Source organism: Argopecten irradians, chromosome 13 (genome assembly GCF_041381155.1).
Source record: "Argopecten irradians isolate NY chromosome 13, Ai_NY, whole genome shotgun sequence".
Classification (NCBI taxonomy): domain Eukaryota; kingdom Metazoa; phylum Mollusca; class Bivalvia; order Pectinida; family Pectinidae; genus Argopecten; species Argopecten irradians.
Window position 1 is genome coordinate 20,216,810 of NC_091146.1, and position 25,789 is coordinate 20,242,598.

Genomic DNA, 25,789 nt, shown 5'->3' on the forward strand with positions numbered 1-25,789 from the left:
CCCCTAGAATATGGAGAATGCCTTTCCGTTTTTTGAATGGAAATGGGCGAGTCTACATAAAAACTAATTATCAAATATACTACAGTACAAACCGTCTTGTATTTCATTAAAATGATGAACATTCCGAGACTACGAGTACAGAATATTTGTACTTACGAAGGCCATTTCCCGTATATACGATAGCATATCCCCCGAACGGTCCTCATATCAAATCCTTCAATACACACTGATCCCCATATTCCGTTACGGTAAACTTGTAACTGTCCTTCTTGTAACCGAAACTTGGTTCCTGGCACTGAATTTGTAAACAACCAATAACAAATAAAAAGAATGAATTAGCATTGTTTTAGCAAAAGTCATTTCATAGAAACACAGTTAATAGTTTATGTATTACGATTTATCAGTCGTTATGTTAATTATTTTTAACGTATAGAATCCAAAGATAGTAAATAAGTTCCAAATAGCAAGGGGGAGAGTCAATTTGGGCCCTCTAGCGTCCTTGAGCGATAAGCATCATTATTTATTTACAGATACCCGGGGGTTTGGGAATCATGATATGACTTATGATTAAGGTCAGGATGGAGTTTCTTGTGATTTATAGGGGGGTGTGGGGGGTGGGGGGTGGGGGGGTTGGAGTTAAACATGAAACAGGGAGGTATATTGTCTATTTTGTCCAGTGTTGCTGGAATCAAATGATATTTTTTCATTGATTTTTCATGAATTATAATACATTAATAGGTTGAAAATAAAACAAATTGGAAAGTATTACTAAGTGTTAAAAAGAGGTCACAGTGACCTAATTTTGTAAAATGTCAATGAAGTTGTCTTCATTTTCCGGTAGGTATTTATTGTGACGTCATTATTTTGTAATCGAAACGCACGTCATTTTCTCTGAAAAAAAAGATGTCATCTTCGAAAAACACATGACGTCACAATGAATTTCTACCTGTAAGACAGAAAACCCTTTAATATGTAAAAACGAAAAAATCTACGAAAGTAACCCAACGCCAACGTTTTACTTAGCAGGCATCCGCGACATACCAATATCTAACAATGAATCATAAGCCTTGACCATGCTGTTATAGTTTCAACAATATCGAACACGAAGAGAATTTGGTTTATGGTAGCCTAACGCTGATAAATATCTGCAACTCGTTTGTGGCTTTTGCCCTACTGTAGTCAAAGACAAAATAGTCAAATCGATGTTGTTAAAATTAACATCCATTAATGGCTTAATTATTATATGCAGTCATACATCTTTTGGGTACCATGCAATATCATATAACCTGATATATTTATTCAACATTATAAATGATTTTCAGTACAGAGAAGAAAGAATACAGATTTTATCAAATCAATTTAATGATAATACTGTAATTATTGTAATTTATTTAAACTGGATTACACGTTAGAATGAACTGCTCGTATTACACATGGTTAAGATAAAGACGAAAATTAATACAATAAACATATAGTTATTTCGCACTCATATAGCGCCATCGCATTATATCATCTATGTCTTATATATATACGAACAACTTAATACCACAAGTAAATACATACGTGTTTATAATTAATTTGGAAAACGTAACAGAGAACATTTTCTTTAAATGACTGGCTGGCTTAAAAAGACATGATATTTTTACCAAGATTGATTCTCCCTGCAGTCGTCGTCTGTTGATGGTAGTCTGTAAGAGTGATATCTGAATAGAAGATGAGAACAACTTGAGGCATTGAGGTCACAAAGTTTTAACTGTATAGCAGTAGAGGTATCAGCAGGTGTTTTAGAAACTATGCGTGACTACCGGTAACGTATAGCGAATTATCACAACAAACATTACTTCCCTACCTCTTTGAAATTAAAAAATACATATTTACGATACAATACGGAGGATTCGATTTATTTGTCATCAAGATATTATCGGTCTCAATCAATATGTACCGTGATATTATCTGTTATGAGTACATGCATACGATGTCTTCGCTTTGTTAAATATGTACGAAAGAAAAATCACAGCCGATCAGAATGTTTCAATGGTTTATGTACAGCCAGGATGATAAGTATGTAGGCAATAATCAATGATGGTATGTTTATTTGGCGACAGAAATATGCAACTGCAATGTACAATTTATTTGCAAATACCCACATTTACAAATACAACAGTCTACGAGTCAACAGTAATATATAAGGTTAGAACAGATGCATAAACACTTTTCAGTAACTAAGCTATGTTCAAGTGCAACTTGAAAAGTGATATATGGGCATACCAAACTTCACTTGTTTAAACAGGATCATAAACCTTAACATTTTCCTGGAAGTGATAATAATTGTATGATGTAGGCTAAGCTAAGGTACATGTACAAAATTTTCACTAACACTGGTCTTACAGTTAAAATAATATTAAAATCCGTTTCGGAAACAAAGTGAACTGTATAAGTGAAATTCAAAGTGTTTTCAAGTACATAGGACCTATAGCATTTGAAAGATTGCTATTAGGTTTACCTTGAGTCAGAGCCGGACGGCATTTATACACTGAACTCTCCAAACCTCATTCTATTTTTTTATCTATAATTCTGTGTTCAAACAATGGTAAATGGAAGCTACTAAGATAGCCATATAACAGTGTTTATAAAGACACGAAACTAGGTTATCGCGGAAAGAATTTCATGTTAAATATTACATACCTGTAGAGTCATAATTACAGTATATATAAATATCTTCAGAGTGCCCGCAGTTGTTTATACCCCAGTAATTGGCAGTGCAACTCGGATAATAAGGATATGCATTATTGCAATGCAATTCATCCAGCCATATCGTGTTAGGGGAGTTACTAACAGTCGTTGTATCATATCCACCACTGAAATATCTTACACTCCTAAAATCAAAGAAAAAAATCATCACAAAGCGGTTAAAATGATAGAAATAAATTACTATGATATATGTTTAGTAATAAAGTATCCAATTTTGAATAAAAGTGGAATATTTGCCTTATTGTTTAATACATATTAAATAGGAGTAAATATAAATAAGTATTTTAGTTATTTATACATGTAAAATGTTATTTTCAGAGATTGTATCAACAACTAAGATTGAGCAAAGCGAAAATAAATGATTTCACAGTATTTCTGAAATGTTCCCTTTCCAAATCAAAAGGTTCATTTATGTATGTAAACATGTATTTATAAAATGAAAATGATATTTCATAAAACATTGTTAATGCACTATTCAACATGCATTTGTAAGAAAAGTAAAAAAAGGTCTTCATCAAAACCAACTGCTTTTGTTATTCCTTCAAAACTTGGTAAAATTAACAATAGATGAATCATCAATAAGCATCTAAAATTGAAGAACGTACGATGGCCATCTCTTATAAATCAGATAACATATTGCTTCGGTTGTCTCATGGTTGAAGCCATCATCACATACGGTTCCCCATCTCCCATTATGATAAACTCGCAGCTGCTGTCCGCTGAGCTTGAACGAAGTCCCGTACGCTATTACATAAAAAGGAAAACCAAACGTTATCCAGGTACGTGTAGGATTATTTCATGATAATAATAACTTAGATTTCCGACAAAATGTCTGATAATGTGTCATTTAAAATGAGCAAGTAAGATTCCCAGAGGGCCTGTATCGTTCACGTGGTTTCTTATGCTTAGTAATTCACTGAATGCAGATGCACTATTTCTTTTCTCAAGGATGTTAAGATATACATCTTATTTCTCTAATGAATCCCCCTATGCCCCAAGGGGTCAGACACAAGATGTACATGTAAACAAACTCTGTTCCATATTCTCCAAAAATGGTTCTGGTCCCAAATTCTATCATAATTCATGTAGAACTCTATGCGTAGTAGCAAGTTAAAGGAAATGTTGACGGAGGACGGACTAGGTGAGTTAAAACCACTGACGTCTTTCACTCTTTCGGAATTTTCGACTTCTTTAAAGGGCAAAATGGTACTAGATGTCTAGATTACAGGTCATCGTGGCATTCGCATGGAACCAATTGATGATGGAAAAACAGATGGACACAGAAATTACAATAGGGCTCCCCATCTCCGATGCAAGTTGAAATAAACTAATCTTTGAATTCATACTACTGTAAGTATATATACATGTTTATATTTTAGCTAGTATCTTATATATAAGCACGTCAATTAATACGCTAAAATATGGAAACACACATTTTGTATTTGACAATCAATCAATCAACGAGTATTAGGCCTATGTAGAATGATTTCATATATGGCTATCAATTTTGTTAATGTGACTGCATAAAATGTTGACTAAAAACAGGTAAGTTGTTACTGAGAACAACTTTGAAGTTTCGAAAACAAATATATATTAAAGAAGATCGGTCTTTCATCTTTATTCTAGGCCATTGGTAAAGTGTTCGATCATTATATATATTTGTGATTACAAAAAAAGAAAAAGAAAACCCTGAAAGGTAACGTATATTGGTCCTTTTATGTAACACTTTCATTTTTAAAATAAAACAATTGAAACAAATGTTCATGAGATTAGGAGATAATAAAATTATCTAATTTCATCGATCTACTAATTAACATAAGCAGGTTATTTAATGTGACTTGATCTTACGCAGCGTCATTTTTCCTGCAATGGATGCTGAATTGACGTCGTAGTAAAGCGTCGTCCTGTCTGTCAGTGCTCCAGTCTCGTAGTCTAAAGTCGTACTTTCTGAAAACAATAATGTTATTTTATATAGTAAAATCCAATTCGTTCATTAAAAAAGTAAATAATTTAAAAATACAATCATATATTTTACATATGGTTTCCTCTCGATAAATAAATACAGCGAGTTTTCTTTGTGAGATTTAAAACAGCAATACATGTGTAATTACTTGGATATCAAGTGTTGAGTTTAAGGTACATATACCGTCTGGAAAAGAAACATGAAATGATTCGCAATGCTCCGTTACTCCAAAAACCTATTCATGTAGGAGACATTTTCGTTCTTATATATGGCTAGGATGATATAAAAGTTTATTGGCAGATAAAGGCAACGTAAGGTGTAGTGATATTTGTATAAACTGTGGTTAATTTTTCATTAGCGAAGCAGCACTATCCAAGGATCAAAAGTCATAGTTTGGTACAGGCAATACATCCATTAATACCACTCTTCATACGATAACAAATTAACGTATTTTTTGTATTTCTATCAGTGCTACTCATTGTTGAAATTTGGTCCAGATTCTTTATATCTGGATATTTAATACGTATTCCCGTAGACAATACGAAATACTGATTATTTGCATTTTGGGTTGACCTTGTAACATAGATTGAAGGCGTGATTTTCCAAACCACGACAGGTCCTAGTTTCAACATCAGTCTGTTCATTGAGTGGAGTTCAAAGCATAGCTGTATGACGTCACTCGATTATTGATGACGTTCATAAATGGTGATATTGTGGAAACAGTAGTTTTGAAAAACTTATCTCAGCAAATAAGGATTAATGAGATGACTATGTGCGGTTGACCCTGAGATAATGATAAATGTAAAAATAATTGAAGAATATGATTTATCATACCATGATGGGATCCGTATATCACATAGCTGGCTGAAAAGCCAAGGTATGGATCTGAACCGTCGGAGTAGAATCGGACGTCCATTGAATTCGTCGTTGAAGTAATGACCAAAGGCAGAGGTGATAGTGACCCAGAGTACCTGGAAGTGTCCAACACATACACATATTGATTAGTTTAGGCGCGAATTGTATATGTCCCCTACCTTTCCCAAATTAAAAAGCTTCTTATAAACACCAATAACACTATTACAATTTTTTTTTTACATTGATGGCCTTCGAACAAAAGTTTTCCTGTGTAATCTTCAATGTTTTACCATCCGGCGCAATGATATCTAACTAACGGGTGGTAAAGAAGAAAGTGGCGTGAAACGCAATATGACGCGCGGTATCTAGATAAAAACTTTTAAAATTAAATTTTGATAATTAGTGTAGAAATAACATTAAGCTAATTACTTGCATAATACATACTAATAATAATAAAAATACTGTTAGAGTTATCTTCATAATTCCAAGTGTTCCGAAATCAGAATGATTTTTTAGTGTTCTAGCAAAATTAATGTATTTTATTTTTCTTACTTTTTGAGAAAATCAACTTTTTATGTCCCTGTTCCCCTGATGCCAAAAGATGCCGAAGGTCTTTATCACTACGATGTTGATTAATCAGGCATAGAACTCGATACCAGGTTATAAGAATTTCCTGTAACAGTTGCGATATGAAAATATTGCGATGTGAGTAAAAAAATGATTAATTTCTTTATTCTGATTACCATTTCTAAATTTGACGATTTGATCCCGAACATTCCAATGACGTTATAAATTACTTTTTAGTCCTCTATGAGCCCGGGTGATTCGACCTTGCAAGCTGACGTTTTGAAGGATTGAATAAGCATTCATTTGTGGTATTATGGTGGCAATTTGCACTCATATACAGCTTAACATAGTTTAAAATAATAGTGTTGCTTTATCTTGAAACATTTCATCATTTAAACGCCACTTTGACAAAAAGAAACAGTAGGCCTACGTAGGCTACAATGTAAATCTTACAGCATTTGTGGATACAATGCTTCGTTTAGTAGATGAAATTCATGAAATATTGCACAAAAACATCATTAACATGCGTCTGAAACATCTAATTAATGATTTGAATTGAATATGTTTGACATTGTGTGTAAAAATATCTATTTTGGTCTTTCGCCGTCGAAAACCGATGAAACCGCGGTACCACTGGGTTGTGAGCAGCTATCGTGATTTTTTCGTTTTTTGGGGTTTTTTTTGTTGTTTTTTTTTTTTTTCTTATTCATTAAAAAGCGATCTTTGAAGACTTAAGACTATCTCTAGTCCAAAAGGTTTCGGCAATATCATTCATTTTTTTATATATTTGAGTTGAATGCATCAAATCGGATCTGTACCCAACATCGACTGTGCATTGTATAACGTTAGGCCTACCTGTACCTGCAGCTATCGTATAGGTGCTATACACATTTTTCGCCGACTGTCCGAGGTTTAAACTTTCTACTTTTACCACTTTTTATTAAGTTGCAGCACTGGAAGTATTTTAATTATAAAAATAAAAACATCTTTTTAACGTGTTGTGTTGTTACAGTTGCGCTGAAAGTTGTTCATTTGTCAAAGAGTTATTTCCCTTTGAACGTAAGCTCGCTTGTGGTGTTTTCGCGCCTTAGAGAACTCTTCAACACTGTAAGGTAGAAAGAGTGGCAGTCATGAATGGAGAAGAACGCTGATACTTGTAAAGATGATTTGAGAAGTTTATGAGGCCATAATGTAAGTTTTATATGTATTACATGAACTATAATGTTAAAATATGTTTCGATAAATAAGATTACAGTATTGTTGTCAGAAATTAGTTGATGCCCTGGCATTTGTCGCGATAAACAATGCCATGTGGCCTAAGGTCTTTTCTGTAAGTCATTTCGCCCACAATTGTCCCTATTTACTAGTGTAGGTTTTGGGTCGAGTTGACCATACGTATGTTCAGTGTACCGAGAGTGTTTATTATATTGAACGCTGTATAGAGCTAGAAATAACGAATTTCCTGTAAGGATTGTATAGTATTTGTAGCTAGGAATTACATTAATGGAAGTGAGTTATGTTTGTATCACATTTATTCAGATAATTAGGTAACCATAAGTAGAATAGCAAAGTGTATATTGTTATCATGATTAAGGCATGTTTCTAGTCAGTCTTATAACAGTTTAAGTACTTTTCAAGTACATTTCAAGTTTACTTAAGTACTTTTCAAGTACATTTCAAGTATGTTGTATTGTGATATTTTAAGTCTATGGTCGCATTGTAGATTAAGTCAAAATACTCAGACAAGGTTATTTCTGTTTGTTACAGTCTTTTACTACGTTACGTCGGAATAAAGTTGCCACGCACTTTAAAGGAAGGGTTGTGTAGTTTGTCGCCCTACTAATAGTCCCGTGCAGGTACAGTAAAAGAATTTGGCCTCGTATTCCTGCTCAACATGGCTGGCAAGTCTGAAAACTATGAAAAGCCAATGGAGCCTGATGCCGCTCGATCAAGAAGGCTGATTACCATGACTGAAAAAGCAGCCGAACAATTTAGAGACCGTGTGGAATCATATCAAAGGAGACTACACACTGCATGGTGTAAAATCCAAGCATTAGTGAATGAACGTTCGGAACGTCAGAGCCCAGAACTTTTGAAGAAAACTCACACATCTGTATGCTTAGAGTATGCTAGCTATCGTCTAGTCTCCAATGACTATGCTTCTTTCCTGGACAGTTCAAGATGTAAGGAGGGTGAAAGACTCTTTGAACAACATAATGATGAAGACAAACACCATGATCATCTAGTGAACCAATTTCTGGAAGAAATCGAGACTAAGAGGAGTCAAATATACCTTGATGATAAAAAGTCAACTTCTGGGAGGTCGTCAAGGTCCTACACAAGTTCAACTTCATCTATCAGAGCAAGGGCAAAGGCTAAGGCTGAAGCAGCCAGGGCGGCGATACCATTCACAGAGAAGAAAGCACTGCTTCTAAAACAGCAAGCAATAATAAAAGAACAAGAGGCACTCTCAACAGCTCAGACAGAGCGAAAACGTCTTGAAATTGAGGCAGAGATGCAGTTACTACATGAGCAAAGGTTAAGTGCTGAGGCAGAAGCGGAAGTGGAAGCCTTGGAAACAATGGACAAGTGGGATATTGATGAACAAAGTAATCGAGTAAATGACAACATAATTCCATCAGATGTGAATTCCACTGAGCGCGTGAAGCAATACGTTGAGTCTCAACAACCTCAACCTCTTCAGCCTATGGCAAGTGGTAGTAATCCTCATCCATACTCAGAGATGGATTATCAGCAACAAGCATTAAACCCAGCAGCAGAAAACTTTGTTCCCTCTAATATAACAACTGAGATCTCCAGATTTATGCTAAGAAAGGACCTGTTATTTTCTAGACTCACAGCCTTTAACGATTCGCCAGAGAATTTTCTGCCCTGGAAAGCTGGATTCTTGAATGTTGTTAAGGAACTTGGTGTTCTCCAATAGAGGAATTGGACTTACTGGTGAAGTGGTTAGGACCAGAGTCGGCAAAACATGCAATCAGCATCCGATCCTCCAATATAAGCAATCCTGAAAGAGGATTAAAGAAGATATGGGAGAGACTAGAGGAGCGTTATGGATCTCCAGCACTGATTGAGTCAACACTTAAAAAGAAGTTAGCTGCACTACCGAAGATAACCAAAGATTACGCCAAACTGTATGAACTTCACGACACGCTGATGGAGGTATCATCTGCCATGGAGAATGAGAAGTACGCTTCACTTCTTAGTTATTTCAACTCGTCAACTGGTGTTACACCTATCGTCCAGAAACTTCCTCATCGTCTTCAAGGAAAATGGACTCACAAAGCAACAAAATACATGAACTTGCATGGTGTTGCCTACCCACCATTTTCAGTATTTTGCGCCTTTATTAAGGAAACTAGCTCTATGCTGAACAACCCGAGCTTCATATATGATGATTCTTCGCATGTCACCAAAAAACGACACAAACAGGGGCACAAAATCATCAAGACTGAAATCACTGAAGACAGAAATTGAAACACCCAAGGAGGTACAGCCAAAGGACAAGATCAAACCTAAATGTCCATTTCACAACATTGAAGGTCACACTCTCAATGCTTGTCGTACATTCAAGTTGAAACCCTTAAATGTGAGAAAAAAGTTCATCAAAGACAAGGGCTTGTGTTTCAAGTGCTGCGAAAGAACTGACCACATTGCCAAAACATGTCAATCAAGTACAAAGTGTAATGCCTGTGATAGCGACAGTCACCCGTCGGCCCTGCATGTTCATGGCGGGGAGGGTAAATGGAAGACCGAAACTAGCACTACACAAGGAGATAAAGGAGGTGATGTCGTAAAATCAGCATGCTCTAAAGTCTGTGGTGAATCACACTCGCCTGGAAAATCATGTGCCAAGGTAGTACTTGTTCAAGTTCATCCAAAGGACTTTCCAGAGAAAACCTTTCATATGTATGCATTGATTGACGATCAGAGCAATCGTTCCCTTGCCAAACCAGAATTCTTCGATATGTTTCATGATCGAAACTATGCTGAAGTTCAGTATTCTTTGTCTTCCTGTGCAGGAGTAACAGAATGCTCAGGACGCAAGACAGAAAGATCTGGATTCATCATCAAGGATTTGGAAGGACTCGTATCGATTGAATTACCCAGTCTTACGGAGTGCAGGGAAATACCAGATGTCCGTGAAGAAATCCCAACACCCAACGTTGCCCGTAGCCATGCACACCTTCAAGACATTGCATCTAAGATCCCAGAACTAGACAACAAGGCGCAGATACTGTTGCTAATAGGACGTGATTTGCCTGAAGCACACCACGTGCTGGAGCAGAGGACTGGTAATAGGGGATCACCGTACGCGCAACGACTCCAACTTGGCTGGGTCATTGTTGGCGAGACCTGCCTGGGGCAGGTGCATAAATCAGATGTCTTCAACGTCAAGAAAACCTTTGTATTGAAAGATGGTAGACATTCTATGTTTCCACCCTGTGAAAATCAGTTTGAATTGAAAGAAAACAGAGATCATGATGATGTGTTCAAAACAACGAAGCATGATAACAAGGTTGGTTTGTCAGTGGATGATAAACTATTCATGGACATCATGGACAGAGATGTAACAAAGGATCACAACGGCAACTGGGTTGCCCCTCTGCCTTTTCATGCTACTCGGCCTAAGTTGCCTAACAACAGGAATATGGCCTTAAGAAGAGCGCAGAACTTGACAGTTGGTTTAAGGAAGAATCCTATCAAAAGACAACACTTTACAACATTCATGAAACGGATGTTTGACAGCAATCATGCAGAGTTAGCTCCCCCTATGACTTCAGATGAGGAAAGTTGGTACCTTCCTATATTCGGTGTTTACCACCCAAAGAAAAAGGACCAGATACGCGTGGTCTTTGACTCTTCTGCTAGATTCAATGGCCTGTCCTTGAATGACGTTTTGATGTCTGGCCCCGATCTCACAAATAGTCTGCTAGGAGTTCTTATGAGATTCAGACGAGAACCTATTGGTATAACAGCAGACATTCAACAAATGTTCTACGAGTTTCGTGTGGAAGAAGAACATCGGAATTTCTTGCGATTTTTCTGGTTTAAAGATAACAACCCAGACCTTGAGCTCATTGAGTACCGAATGTGTGTACATGTTTTTGGAAACAGTCCGTCACATGCAATTGCTACATATGGCCTTCGCAAGAGTGCAGAAGCAGTGGAGGAGATCTACGGAAAAGACGTGACAGAATTTGTTCGTAAGGATTTTTACGTCGATGATGGTTTGGCTTCATTTTCAAGCGCAGAATTGGCAATTGATGTGATGCGGCGTACGCAAGGCGCGCTAACTGCTGGAGGAAATTTGCGTCTACACAAGGTAGCATCGAACAGCAGAGAAGTCATGAATTCCTTCCGAAAGGAAGACTTAGCAGGAGATTTGAAAAATTTGGACATTATACAGCAGGGATTGCCCCTACACAGGAGTCTAGGGATGACATGGGATTTGAACTCTGATAACTTCAAATTCATCATACCAGATGAGGTAGTCATGAAGAAATTCACGAGAAGAGGAGTTCTGTCAACACTCAACAGCATATTCGATCCACTAGGCTTTATCTCTCCAGTAGTGGTTCATGGAAGGATCTTAATGAGAGATATGATCACAGAACAGACGGATTGGGACGAACCGTTAAGCCCTAAATTCAAAGAGGAGTGGGAAAACTGGTGTCAATCCTTGAGAGACTTGAAGGACTTATCAATTTCTCGAACATACTTACCAACTTCCCTATCCAGCACCTTACAGAAGGAAATACACATCTTTTCAGATGCTTCAGAAAAGGCAATTTGTGCAGTGGCCTATATCAAAGCAGTAGATGTCAACGGAGACAGCCATGTCGGATTTGTTATGGGAAAATCCAAGGTATCACCAAAACACGGCCACACAATACCTAGGTTAGAACTATGTGCAGCAGTCACTGCCGTAGAGCTTGCAGAGATTATATCTGAACACTTGAGCTTACCTGTTGAGCTAATGAAGTTTTACACAGACAGTAAAGTTGTGTTAGGCTATATCAACAACCGCGTAAGGCGCTTCTATGTGTATGTTGAGAACCGTGTCAACAGGATTTTGGCGACAACAGACGCTGAGCAATGGAATTATGTGTCAACAAAAGACAATCCAGCTGATCTTGGAACTCGACCAACTTCATCTCATCTCCTAGAGAGCAGTGCATGGATACAAGGCCCAGAGTGTATTAGTACCAGTAAAACTGACACGGACCAAGCATTTGAGCTGCAGTTTCCCGAAAACGACTGTGAAGTGCGTCCAGAAGTTTGTTGTTTAAAACTCTCTGTTCAACAACACTACGATCTTGGTACTGAGCGGTTTCAGAGGTTTTCTGATTGGGAGAGGTTGGTACGTGCTATCGTGTTTTTAAAGAGACGCGCACAAAGACTATCAAGCCATACCGCTAGCACAGATCCGTGTACATCAGCCAACGAGGACTTACAAACTTCGGTCGAGAGACTGATAATTCCACAAGTTCAGAAGGAGATGTATGGCAAAGAGATTGACGCTTTACTAAATCATAATGAGCTACCAAATGACAGCACCGTCCTCAGTTTGAATCCATTCATAGATGAAAACAACATTCTGAGGGTTGGAGGACGCTTGAGCAATTCTGATCTCGGAGTAAAGGAGAGGAACCCAGTATTAGTCCCTGGACGTCATCATATCGCAACGTTGTTGATTCGCCATTATCACAGCAAAGTCAGCCATCAGGGACGACACCTTACAGAAGGTGCAGTACGGAATGCAGGATACTGGATAACTGGGATGAAGCGTGTAGTTGCATCGATACTACACAAATGTGTAAAATGTAGAAAACTACGGAGGAACACTGAATACCAACAGATGTCAGACTTACCTCGTGATCGGTTAGTCCCAGGACCACCATTCACTTCTGTTGGAGTAGACTGTTTTGGCCCATGGCAAGTTTCTACTCGTCGCACAAGAGGCGGAATAGCAAAGGCTAAACGATGGGCAGTCCTCTTCACTTGTTTGTCTACGAGAGCGGTTCACATTGAGGTGATAGAGGAAATGTCTTCCTCAACCTTTATCAACGCTCTCAGGCGCTTCACAGCGATTCGTGGGAAAGCAAAGATATATCGCTCAGACAGAGGTACAAATTTTGTCGGAGCTGTTGATGAACTAGGCATCAACATTGAGGGTGACAAAGTCAAGAACTTTCTGTCCAGTGAAGGTGCCTCCTGGATATTCAATGTTCCACATGCTTCCCACATGGGAGGCGTTTGGGAACGCATGATAGGCGTGACCCGGAGGATTCTTGATTCCTTGTTGATGGATGTTCCAGGTGGTGGTCTGACACAGTCTCTCGACCGAAGTCTTGACTACCTTTCTAGCTGAAGCATCTGCGATAATTAACTCGCGTCCACTTGTACCAGTTTCATCCGACCCAGAGAATCCATATCCGCTGAGCCCATCTGTTTTGCTCACTCAGAAAATTGATTCAGTGGTTGACATTGAGATACCTACAGATGTAAAGAATCTATACCGCGCACAATGGAAGAGAGTCCAGATATTAGCGGAAATGTTCTGGAGGCGTTGGAGGTCAGAATTCCTTCAGACCTTGCAGTGTCGTCGAAAATGGACCAAGGAACAGAGGGATCTGCATTCTGGAGATGTGATTCTGTTGCGAGACAAGGAAGTAGCTAGGAACTATTGGCCTTTAGGTGTTGTTACAACTGTTCTTCCGAGTGGAGATGGAAAGATACGCAAAGCAAATGTTCGTGTCGTAGCAGAGAACGGCAAAGTGACGACCTATGCGCGTCCAGTGAATGAGATAGTACTTCTTATTCCATACCAGGATACAGACTAGACTAGATCTACGGTTCTGCTGAATTCATAGACATAAGTAAAAGGAACAATATCGTGTATGTTTCTCTTGTTAAAGACATTTGCAAGTTTCACTTAAGTTGTTTAGTTTAAATGTGTCAAACTTAATTAGGATTCAGTTTGGAAATATTTAGAATAGTAGTTAAGATTATTGTAAGAGAGTGGTATTGTTATACCAGACGGGGAGTGTGTTGTTACAGTTGCGCTGAAAGTTGTTCATTTGTCAAAGAGTTATTTCCCTTTGAACGTAAGCTCGCTTATGGTGTTTTCGCGCCTTAGAGAACTCTTCAACACTGTAAGGTAGAAAGAGTGGCAGTCATGAATGGAGAAGAACGCTGATACTTGTAAAGATAATTTGAGAAGTTTATGAGGCCATAATGTAAGTTTTATATGTATTACATGAACTATAATGTTAAAATATGTTTCGATAAATAAGATTACAGTATTGTTGTCAGAAATTAGTTGATAGAAGCCCTGGCATTTGTCGCGATAAACAATGCCATGTGGCCTAGGGTCTTTTCTGTAAGTCATTTCGCCCACAATTGTCCCTATTTACTAGTGTAGGTTTTGGGTCGAGTTGACCATACGTATGTTCAGTGTACCGAGAGTGTTTATTATATTGAACGCTGTATAGAGCTAGAAATAACGAATTTCCTGTAAGGATTGTATAGTATTTGTAGCTAGGAATTACATTAATGGAAGTGAGTTATGTTTGTATCACATTTAGTCAGATAATTAGGTAACCATAAGTAGTATAGCAAAGTGTATATTGTTATCATGATTAAGGCATGTTTCTAGTCAGTCTTATAACAGTTTAAGTACTTTTCAAGTACATTTCAAGTTTACTTAAGTACTTTTCAAGTACATTTCAAGTATGTTGTATTGTGATATTTTAAGTCTATGGTCGCATTGTAGATTAAGTCAAAATACTCAGACAAGGTTATTTCTGTTTGTTACAGTCTTTTACTACGTTACGTCGGAATAAAGTTGCCACGCACTTTAAAGGAAGGGTTGTGTAGTTTGTCGCCCTACTAATAGTCCCGTGCAGGTACACGTGTACACGTAAAAATAGGCTCGAAAGATGCCGAATCATTCCGAACTCTTCCGCACATCGTCTCGACAATCTCGAAGTAACACGAGAGTTGTGAAATCAAGAGAAATGTCAACAATTTTTCGTAAACAAAACACGTGGTCGACATCAGCAGACTTGATCTACAAAGAAATTAATGCTCGCACATTACAATTTTTGATACACACAATATTGAATTACGGCAATGTGTGAATTAGATGTTTCAAATACCCGCTCTGTGGACATAAACCAGCACGATTTGTTCATATTAGCCGGAAGGAAAACGAAAACAAACACATATGCGCTAACGCTAGTTAACTGGATCACCACGTCCAGGACGTGTGGACGTCAGACACATGATACGATTCGGAATTCCGACAAAACCCGAAGGTACTGAATATGGCGGAGATTGAAGGCGTTTTATTCAAAACCAGGAATATATGATCCCTTAATTTCGGCTCTTTTATAGACTGACATAGGGTTTTTGGGAGCGAAATCATCAAGTTACATGTCCATATTCAAATATCAAATGTTAAAACGACATATCGTTACAGTGACAACTACAAGAAGTACAACTTTAAAGAACAACAAAAACTTTGTGATTTGTGATCAATGTGTTATTATCACTTTTTTCCCACTTTTCTTCATACTGAAACAACAGCTACATGCACATTACATTTACAAATTTTTATTTTTCCTATTAGGAAATGCTCAATCATACATCTTCAAAAAATAACAATGTTATCTGCTTCTTATAAAAAAATCACTGTATATAAAAAAACAGAAATCTGGCTTAGTGTTAACGTGCAGATCTTCAGATCTTTCGATTCTCACCACCGGCGGCAATTTTTGTTTCGTTTTTTTTTAATATATCATGCAAACATGTCTATTCAAACTATTCACAATATCTGGTGAGGGCTGTACACATGTACATGTAGCTCTATTACTACAGAATAAATAATTATATATCTGAGCATTTACATCGGATATATACAAGGTCAGTATCTTACAGTAGCTAGGCCAAGGACGTGTCCTTGAATAGGCCTGTTAGTTTTATTTTGGTGTTGACACGGAAAGACGAGATGACTCCTGTCTCATGGACATTTAAACAAATCATTTATTTCATCTAGGCAAATAATAATTTGAAAATTTCATATTCTGTGTTTGCATATTACAGAGTTATTTTCCCTTGCGGGTAGGTATTGATTGTGACGTCATGTGTTTGTGCGCGTAACGTCATACTTTTCGGAGAAAACGACGTGATTTGCGCTCACAAAATAATGACGTAACAATCGATACCTACCCGCAAGGGAGCTAACTCTGTAATATGCAAAGACGGAATATCGCCTGCAAGGAGACGTCCTAGGCCTATCGCTACCCTTAATACACTCGATCGTGGTCTTACATTTGTATACATATGTATTATGTAACTTTTCATCGATAATTTGATCCAGATATATCTGTCTTCGACAGTTATATTTAGAATTATGAATATGTGGAAGGAACGTATGTACAAGATAAAAACAACCCATCTCAACTGCTATTCCGGGACCGTGAAATGTAATATTGGTCACCTCAGCCCAAGCACAAGGGCACACAAATTATTCATCATGTAAAATAATTTCTATGTACGTCATGTCCACATGACTGAAAATTGCGAAAAATGAATTATATATTATATAAATATCGGTTAGCTTGTTAACTGTAAGAGATATCTTCATAATTCCAATTGTTCTGAAATCAGAACGATTTTTTAAGCGTTCCAGCAAAATTAATGTAGTGTAACTTACTTTTGGAGAAAATCGTCTTTTTGTGTCCCAATTACCCTGATGCAAATTTTCACTTGGGAGGTCTTTATCACTACGGTGTTTATTCATGTTGAAAACAAGCGTTATTACGCCCTTCGCGGGTTAAGTTCATTTTACGAATTTAAAATCAACAAAAGGAGCGGAATAATATCAAGAAACAATGCATTTTCAGCACTAATATCGACATTAGTCGGGCACAAAACCCGATATCGGATAATAAGAATTTCCTGTAATAGTTGCAATAGGAAAATATTACGATGTCAGTGAATAAATGTTTGATTTCTTTCGTTTGATTCAATTTCTAAATTTGATGACTTGATCCCGAACATTCCAGTGACGTCACTTTTAGTAGGAGTGAATGAAACGGCAGTCAGTCCCGCCAAACAGTGACGTCACAATCATCGGAATGACGTCGCTTACATATTTCCCACGGTAGTAAAAAGGAGTACACACTCATTTGGTTTTGTGAATGCAACTTTTATTGATCATCAAAGAAGCGTTCCGCTTTAAGCGAAATCGTGTAAATAACAGACAATTTGCTTTCGTTTTGAATACCATTTTCTGTATGTATAATGAAAAAGTTTCAGGATAAACAGAATGCCCGGTCACTATCTTACAATACAAGTTTTATTTTGGTGTCGACAGGGAAAACAGAGATAACTCTGCAAAACCTCCTCATCTCATCTCATCGCAAAAACGATAGCAGCATCGATATTAATTATAGCAAAATAAAAATGTCCAACGTTGGAAATATTGCAAGTACATTCATTATTTACATAAACCATTAATTAGAAGAATCATGTATTTCATCTAGACTAAATAATTTGCGAATCCCATACACCGCCTGCAAGGAGACGACCTTGGCCTATCGCTAGTCACGATGCTCTCGATCGTGGTCTTATATTATGTAACTTTTCATGGGATATTAAATCTAGATATATCTGTTTTCGACAGTTAAATTTCTATGAACATGTGTAAAACAAGCAGTTTCAACTGCTATTCCGAGGCCGTAAAATGCAATCCTGATCACCTCAGCCAAAACACCGGGGCACGCAAATTATGACAGAAACGTTTACTAGCAATTTGATACGTATGTCATTTTAAAGTATTGGAGACCTTTTGATATGCACGTGTATATATCATGACGTTTCAAGTGGCTGCCCGTATTATTTTTTTGTGAAAAATGAATTATATATATTATATATATGTTATAAAATTCGGTTAGCTTTTTTATTGTCATTATTGTTATATACACTGCATGTGATATTTAAACGAAAACACATATTTTACCTAAGAAGCCAATTATATATATAATGTAAGTATCGGTTAGCTTGTTAACTTACATTATATATAACAATAATAATAAAAATACTGTAAGAGGTTTCTTCATAATTCCAATTGTTCTGAAATCAGAACGATTTTTTAAGTGTTCCAGCAAAATTAATGTAGTGTAACTTACTTACTTTTGGAGAAAATCGACTTTTTGTGTCCCTATTTCCCTGATGCAGATATTCACTTTTGCCATACTTGGAAGGTCTTTATCACTACGGTGTTTATTCCCATTGAAAACAAGCGTTCTGACGCCCTTCGCGGGTTAAGTTCATCTTACGAATTTAAAGTCAACAAAAGAAGCGGAACAATATCAATAAACAATGCATTTTCAGCACTAATATCGACATTAGTCGGGCACAGAACTCGATAACGGATTATAAGAATTTCCTTTAATAGTTGCAATAGGAAAATATTACGATGTCAGTAAATAAATGTCTAATTTCTTTCGTTTAATTCAATTTCTAAATTTGATGACTTGATCCCGAACATTCCAGTGACGTCACTTTTAGTAGGAGTGAATGAAACGGCAGTCAGTCCCGCCAAACAGTGACGTCACAATCACCGGAATGACGTCGCTTACATATTTCCCACGGTAGTCAAAAGGAGTACACACTCATTCGGTTTAGTGAATGCATATTTCCTTGATCATCAAAGAAGCGTTTCGCTTTGAGTGAAATCGTGTAAATAACAGGCAATTTGCTTCGTTTTGAATACCATCTTCTGTATATATAATGAATAAGTTGCAGGATAAACAGATGCACCAGTAGCGTAGGAAGATGAAACGTAATGGGGGGCAAAGGTCCTCAATACTTTGTAACCCAAAATATTGTAATTTAGAAGGGCTGAGATGAGTTTTATAATGAATTTTGATGATTTTGCGACGGCCCGAAAGCGCGAGATTTTGGTGTTTGGGGGGTCCGGGGCCTCCTCCGGGAAAATATTACCATTTAGAATAGCTTAAATGAGTTTTAATGAATTTGCGAGCGCCCGAAAGCGCGAGATTTTGGTGTTTGGGGGTTCCAAGGGCCTCCCCAGAAAAAAAAATACGATTTTGAATGGCTGAGATGAGTTTTACGATGTATTTTAATGATTATAAAGCGTTCTTAACATTGAAATTTTTCGATTTAAAGCTACCTGCATTTAGAAATGATAATTGTGTCGTCATAACATTATGCGACCCTACTCGATCTGAATACACCGGCTTCACACCATCGGCACATTGTTGTGTATCATAAAAAATGAATAAATTGTCTCGCTAAGACATAAACAGATTGATCTTTTAAGAGACATTTTTTAAATAGTACATAGAATCCCTTGATGGACATTTTAGTCTAGTTCGTGTGTATTGAATTTTTACTATTTAAGGTTAAACAATATGTGCTTGAACGTTTTAGGAAATGCGCCGCGCAGCTGAAAATTTTCTAGAATGAAGTACGAAAAATGTGCAGGAGGACCCTTTTTTCTTTCAAATAAGCATTTTTGGAAAATTTCAGTCGGCGAAAATGAGGGGGCAAAAAGACATGTTTGCCCCCCGTCCTGGGAAACGGGGGGAGCAGTCCCCCCCCCCCCCCCGCTTTCTACGGAGCAGTTGCCCCCCCCCCCCCCTGCCCCCGCTTTCTACGCCCCTGTACACAGTCACTATCTTACAATACAAGTTTTATTTTGGTGTCGACAGGGAAAACCGAGATGACTCGGCAAAACCTCCTCATCTCATCTCCTCGCATAAACGATAGCAGCATCGATATTAATTTTAGCAAAATAAAAATGTCCAACGTTGGAAATATTGCAAGAACATTCATTGTTTACATAAACCAGTAATAAAAATAAACATTTATTTCATCTAGACTAAATAATTTGCAAATCCGCCGCCTGCAAGGAGATGTCCTTGGCCTATCGCTACCCACGATGCTCTCGATCGTGGTCTTATATTATGTTACTTTTAATGGGATATTAAATCTAGATATATATCTGTTTTCAACAGTTAAATTTCTATGAACATGTGTAAAACAAGCAGTCTGAACTGCTATTCCGAGACCGTAAAATGCTATCTTGGTCACCTCAGCCAAAACACAGGGGCACGCAAATTATAAAACTCGGTTAGCTTTTTAATTGTCATTATTGTACACTGTATGTGATTTTTAAACGAAAACATATATTTTACCTAAGAAGCCAATGATATATATAATGTAAGTATCGGTTAGCTTGTAACTGTATAAAATTACTAATTCCGTTTTGTATTCCAAATTCTAAAAAATAAAAGCCGTTTCGGAATGGTGGTAGGCACTTGAGGGTTATTATCAACAAATTTAAGTTTTTATTCAATTCATCCAAATACAAAACCACATAAGGGAAAGTGCTATACAAAGAACATATAATTACAAAATGGACTTCGCCCAGATACATTGTACCTGTCTCTCATTTACTGTCTAACGTGTTAGACAGCCGTGTAGGGCAGTTGCCGGCCACTAAAAGTAGGTTGGTGGTATTCCTAATCACTGCAAATCCTTGAAGGTCCACTACCGTCCCGAATCGGCTTTTAAATGTTAAAATAAGAATGTAAAACGTGATCAATAATTTTGTAGAGTTGCCAAAGTTTTTAGCTTATTATCAATGCTACTGTTATCTTCAACTTCTGAACAATTGAAATAAGATTAATCACATATTAAATTTCATCCATTGGGTCGTCTTTTGTTCCCCGCCGTCGTCCTAATTACCGCTCGTTACATTTAGTTGGCAATTACTGCACCAGACGGCTAGGCAACGAATTTAATCTTCAATGTCAAAATTACGAAGGAAATATTTCTTTTGTTTCGTGTTGTAACGTTAACTTAGTCATCGGCATATATTTTATTACGCTATAATTGTCTTCAAGAATCCTTTTAAGTTTTGTTTAGGACAGGTTGCTGGCCTTTAAATGACATTGACAGTGTATTCCGTCATGTCATTACATGTTACAGAGCTTCCTCCCTTGCGGGTAGGTATTCATTGTGAAGTAATTTTGTGAGCAAAATTCACGTCATTTGGTTCTGAAAAAGTAAGACGTTACGCCCTTAAACTCATTTAAAACACCTGACGTCACAATCATACATAGCCGCAAAGGAAGATAAATCTGTAATATACAAACACAGAATAGGACGATAACAAACTTCAATGTAAATAAACAAAAAACTTACGTATGTGTAAGCCTAGATCCGTCATAAATTTCAACATAGTCATACTTTTCTTCGGTAATGAACCTGTCAAATGTTAACTCTATACGGTCTGTGCCTGGTGCCCGTATTTGCCACAGACAGCCGGCCTCGTTCGGATATACATTAGGATAGTTTGGACTGTGGAAGGAGCCTGTCAAAGCTGTCAAATGTACCGTTGCACAACCTGCAAAGCAAAGAAATGTTTGGTGAGTTACGTAGACCATCTTACAAATTATTAGCGCAGTTCTATGTTTCGCGATCTTGATTTGTTTGATGAAAGATTTGCTTTCCGTTGATTTTAAATATAACAAATATAAATTTATTAATTGCACGCAGACAACCTTAAAACCAGGAAGGAGATGAGTAGATATAATGGCTGATGTCAGACTACAGGAGTTACCTCAAGAGAAATTCAACAAAAACAAATTATATATTTAACACCTCCGATTAGCAGGTGCATCGGGCAAGATATGCAAGCAGTTCCAATATATATTCTGTCACTTAAAGATGAGATATTGCTGGTAAGGCCGACTGCGTAACTATCCACGCTGATAATATTGATATCATAGCTGTGTTACTGTAAACCATTTGAATTTCGCGTACGATTTATTTCGCTGGCGATAAGAAATCACGAAGTAGAACTCTGGAAGTCTTGATCGAGAAATTAAATCTACACGGAAACAGTACAAAAGCGTACAATTTAAAAGCCGCGAAAACAAAATTGGTTTAGAGTATACAGTTGACGCAAAATTGAAAATCAAATAAACGATATTACTGTAAGTTCGTCGATCCATTCTTGTATCATTCAAGTAAACTTTTGTGTGACTTGTTTCCTCCGTTGTTACATGACTTCTGATTGGTTTACTCTCAGACGTCACTACATCCGCCGTAACAAATGCCGATGAGATCTGAAAAAAAATCTAAAAGAGTACACATTGTATTTAAAAAAGAATTCATATCATTATGGGGACTTTTATGCTTCAAAAGGACGTGGGTAGAGTGCATCCGGTGATTATGACGTCATTATTTGATGAGCATAAGGTGGGACTAATCAACGGTTATTCATACTTTCCACACGTCATTTTTCTTGGAACTTCCGTATTATAATCGATTGCTACATACTAAAACAATGCGCTCTATATGCTGTCCCCGCTGTGCCGGTACAAATCCGACGCTATATTTTTTTAATCCTAATTTTGAATTTTGTTTTGAGAGTTTAGTATTTGGCATTTTCTGAACTTATCACACACAACTCATTATCAGTCGTATTAGATACCGTATTGCTGGTAATTTTTTGCGGGGATGATCATTGCTATGAATCCGAATCCGCGAATCAAAATGAGAAAATTGGTGACAAATATATACCCTAAGTGTAAGATGGAGATAAATTGAAAAAAGGCTGCAACTTAATTTCATCGGTTTTTTTTTTTTTGTTTTTTTTTTTTTCAAATCGTAAAAAAGCACGAAAATAACCGGCTCTATACAGTAAAAATGCTTAGCACATGATCAGGCCGTGTAGTGTTTATAATAGCTAAATTTAAAATCAGAATAGAAATATACCACGTTTACATAAATGAGTTCCCGACCAAAAAAGTTATCCTAAAACAAAGTGGGTAGAGTCAGATTTACCGTCTATTAGTCTCACATCCGGTGCCTATAACTAGACTAAAACCTCACCAGAGCAGATCATTAATACATTTTTTATAAAAAAAAATAATCAGGATGAGATAAAACGTTCAAACTCGAAGGTTCTTTAGTTTATATGTACGAGTTTAAATTCATTGAGGTTAGGCTGCATGTTTCTATGAAGCGTTGAATCTGTCAAAAATCTGTAAAAGACGATCGTAATTTCAACTTAAAGCATAATTATACAGCTTTTCTCGGCAAAATAATGGGTTAACTGCATGGTATGACATGTAACAAAAAAAAACAACACTTTTTTTCCAATTTTGCGAACATTCCTATTTATCAAACAGCTGATTTGCAAAATATTGCATTAGCTTTATATAGATTGTCGTGTTTATGCACAAAAGAGTGAAATCCCCTAAAATCATAATTGTATACAATAGCTTAATACAATACAATAATCTATGATTAATAATTGCTTTTTAGAAATCAAGCACACACCCCATATTTTTTCTTCCAATTTTACTTAAGTATGAATTCATATATCCAAAAAATTATTTTAAAACAAAGGTTAGTTATATATATAAAAAAAAACAAAAAAACAACCTTTTCACCAGAGTAGATCCTTAAAGGAGAAATCAGTGAGGCTAATTTTGTGACATAACCACGAAGCAAAATATGACATAAATGCATTGTTCTACATTCCTTATGAAACATATAACATGAAATATAAACAAATTTCACGGCATAAGTATTCTGATTGATACCGTTGAAATTCCACAAATCGTTGATCAATACGATTAAGCAGGTACAACATATCCGAGCCGAAGTCACGCAATTTAAACAAATGCAAAACAAGACAAGAACATGCATCTAATATGGTAAACACACTACTGTAAGAACAATTTGTGTAGTTCGAGACAAACAATTCTTTACTACACTGGCAAGGGCTAAGGTTCGGTATACAAGACGTCCGACCACTATGTGTAATAACGGTCAGTAAGCGGGTTTGAACATTTCACATACATTTCATGACAGTGGGCTTTTCTGGCATATCAAAGTAAAATCAACTAATCTTATTTCTATTAGAACTGGTTTGTTTCCGAAATATGTGCAAATATCAATGCACTCTTAGACTGAAGTGTACCTTTGACACAATTATATAGATTATTTGATGATTCAATTATTCTTGTGGTAGTCATGATACCGCCGTTTTCAAATTGAAAATATTAATTATTCTGTATTTGCATGTTACAGAGTTATTTGTCCTTGAGGATATGCACTGGATGTTAAGTCATGTTTCATGAGTTCAATAAAACCGACATAATTTGTTCTCAAAACATAATGACATAACAACCAATGCCTATCCGCAAGGGAGATAACTTGTGGATTTGTTTGTTTGTTTGTTTGATTTATTAACGTCCTATTAACAGCTATGGTCATGTAAGGACGGCCTCCCATGTATGCGTAGTATTGCGTGTATGTTGTGCGAGGTGCGTGTTTTGGGAGACTGCGGTATATTCGTGTTGTGTCTTCTTGTATAGTGGAACTATTGCCCTTTTTATAGTGCTATAACACTGAAGCATGCCGCCGAAGACACCAAGCAACACACCCCACCCGGTCACATTATACTGACAACGGGCCAACCAGTCGTCCCACTCCCTGTATGCTGAGCGCTAAGCAGGAGCAGAAACTACCACTTTTATAGACTTTGGTGTGTCTCGGCCAGGGGACAGAACCCAGAGCCTTCCTCACAGGGGCGAACGCTCAACTCAAGGCCAAAAGTGAGGCGATGCCAAGGGAGGCATTAGGAAAGATAAAGTCAGTTAGGAAGAAGAGAAAAGATAAGATCCTAAATTTAGTCGCCTTTTACGATCATGCAATTGGGGCAGCAGGTACAATTCTAACGCCCTACCTGCAGGGCCATAACTTGTGGAATGTAGAAAGACGAAATAGTTAGGAGATCAAGAACAACGAAAACCAACAAGCTTACCGTTAAACATAGAATCAGGGTCCCCAGGTCCATGATTGTGCCTGTTGTGCAATTCGTGTAAAATGTATGAGTGTAAATGTGAGATGTTGATAATAAATCAGTACTCGACTTGTAAACATTGTTATCGCAGATTATCAGTATACCAACCATCCAGGCCTACAAACACCAACTCTGATATTAATACACATCCATGTTATCACATATAACATATCGAACTAATTACAACATCCAGGCCTACAAACTCCAACTCTGATTATAATACAGATCCATGTTATCACATACAACATATCGAACTAATTACAACATCCAGGCCTACAAACTCCAACTCTGATTATAATACAGATCCATGTTATCACATACAACATATCGAACTAATTATAACATACAGGCCTACAAACTCCAACTCTGATTATAATACAGATCCATGTTATCACATACAACATATCGAACTAATTACAACATACAGGTCTACAAACTCCAACTCTGATTATAATACAGATCCATGTTATCACATACAACATATCGAACTAATTACAACATACAGGTCTACAAACTCCAACTCTGATTATAATAGAGATCCATGTTATCACATACAACATATCGAACTAATTATAACATCCAGGCCTACAAACTCCAACTCTGATTATAATACAGATCCATGTTAACACATACAACATATCGAACTAATTACAACATCCAGGCCTACAAACTCCAACTCTGATTATAATACAGATCCATGTTATCACATA

At 37.0% G+C, this 25,789-nt stretch overlaps 1 protein-coding gene across 2 annotated transcripts in view; it reads right to left on the bottom strand.

Moving 5' to 3' along the window:
* Positions 1 to 25,092, bottom strand: part of LOC138305565 (scavenger receptor cysteine-rich domain-containing protein DMBT1-like) — a 37,071-nt gene extending 11,979 nt beyond the window's left edge. Inside the window, exons 1-9 of one of the 2 annotated variants that reach the window (XM_069245872.1) lie at positions 25,041 to 25,092; positions 22,197 to 22,329; positions 21,404 to 21,605; positions 5,549 to 5,685; positions 4,600 to 4,698; positions 3,357 to 3,495; positions 2,686 to 2,876; positions 1,647 to 1,703; positions 157 to 295 (exon numbers count right to left, since the gene is read on the bottom strand). In XM_069245872.1, the coding sequence (XP_069101973.1) occupies positions 157 to 295; positions 1,647 to 1,703; positions 2,686 to 2,876; positions 3,357 to 3,495; positions 4,600 to 4,698; positions 5,549 to 5,685; positions 21,404 to 21,605; positions 22,197 to 22,329; positions 25,041 to 25,073 (1,130 nt within the window). In that variant the 5' untranslated portion in view covers positions 25,074 to 25,092. Of the gene's footprint in view, positions 1 to 156; positions 296 to 1,646; positions 1,704 to 2,685; positions 2,877 to 3,356; positions 3,496 to 4,599; positions 4,699 to 5,548; positions 5,686 to 6,121; positions 6,243 to 21,403; positions 21,606 to 22,196; positions 22,330 to 25,040 lie in introns of those variants that run through there. The other variant, XM_069245873.1, reaches the window with a different exon arrangement.
* Positions 25,093 to 25,789: the final 697 nt, after the last annotated feature.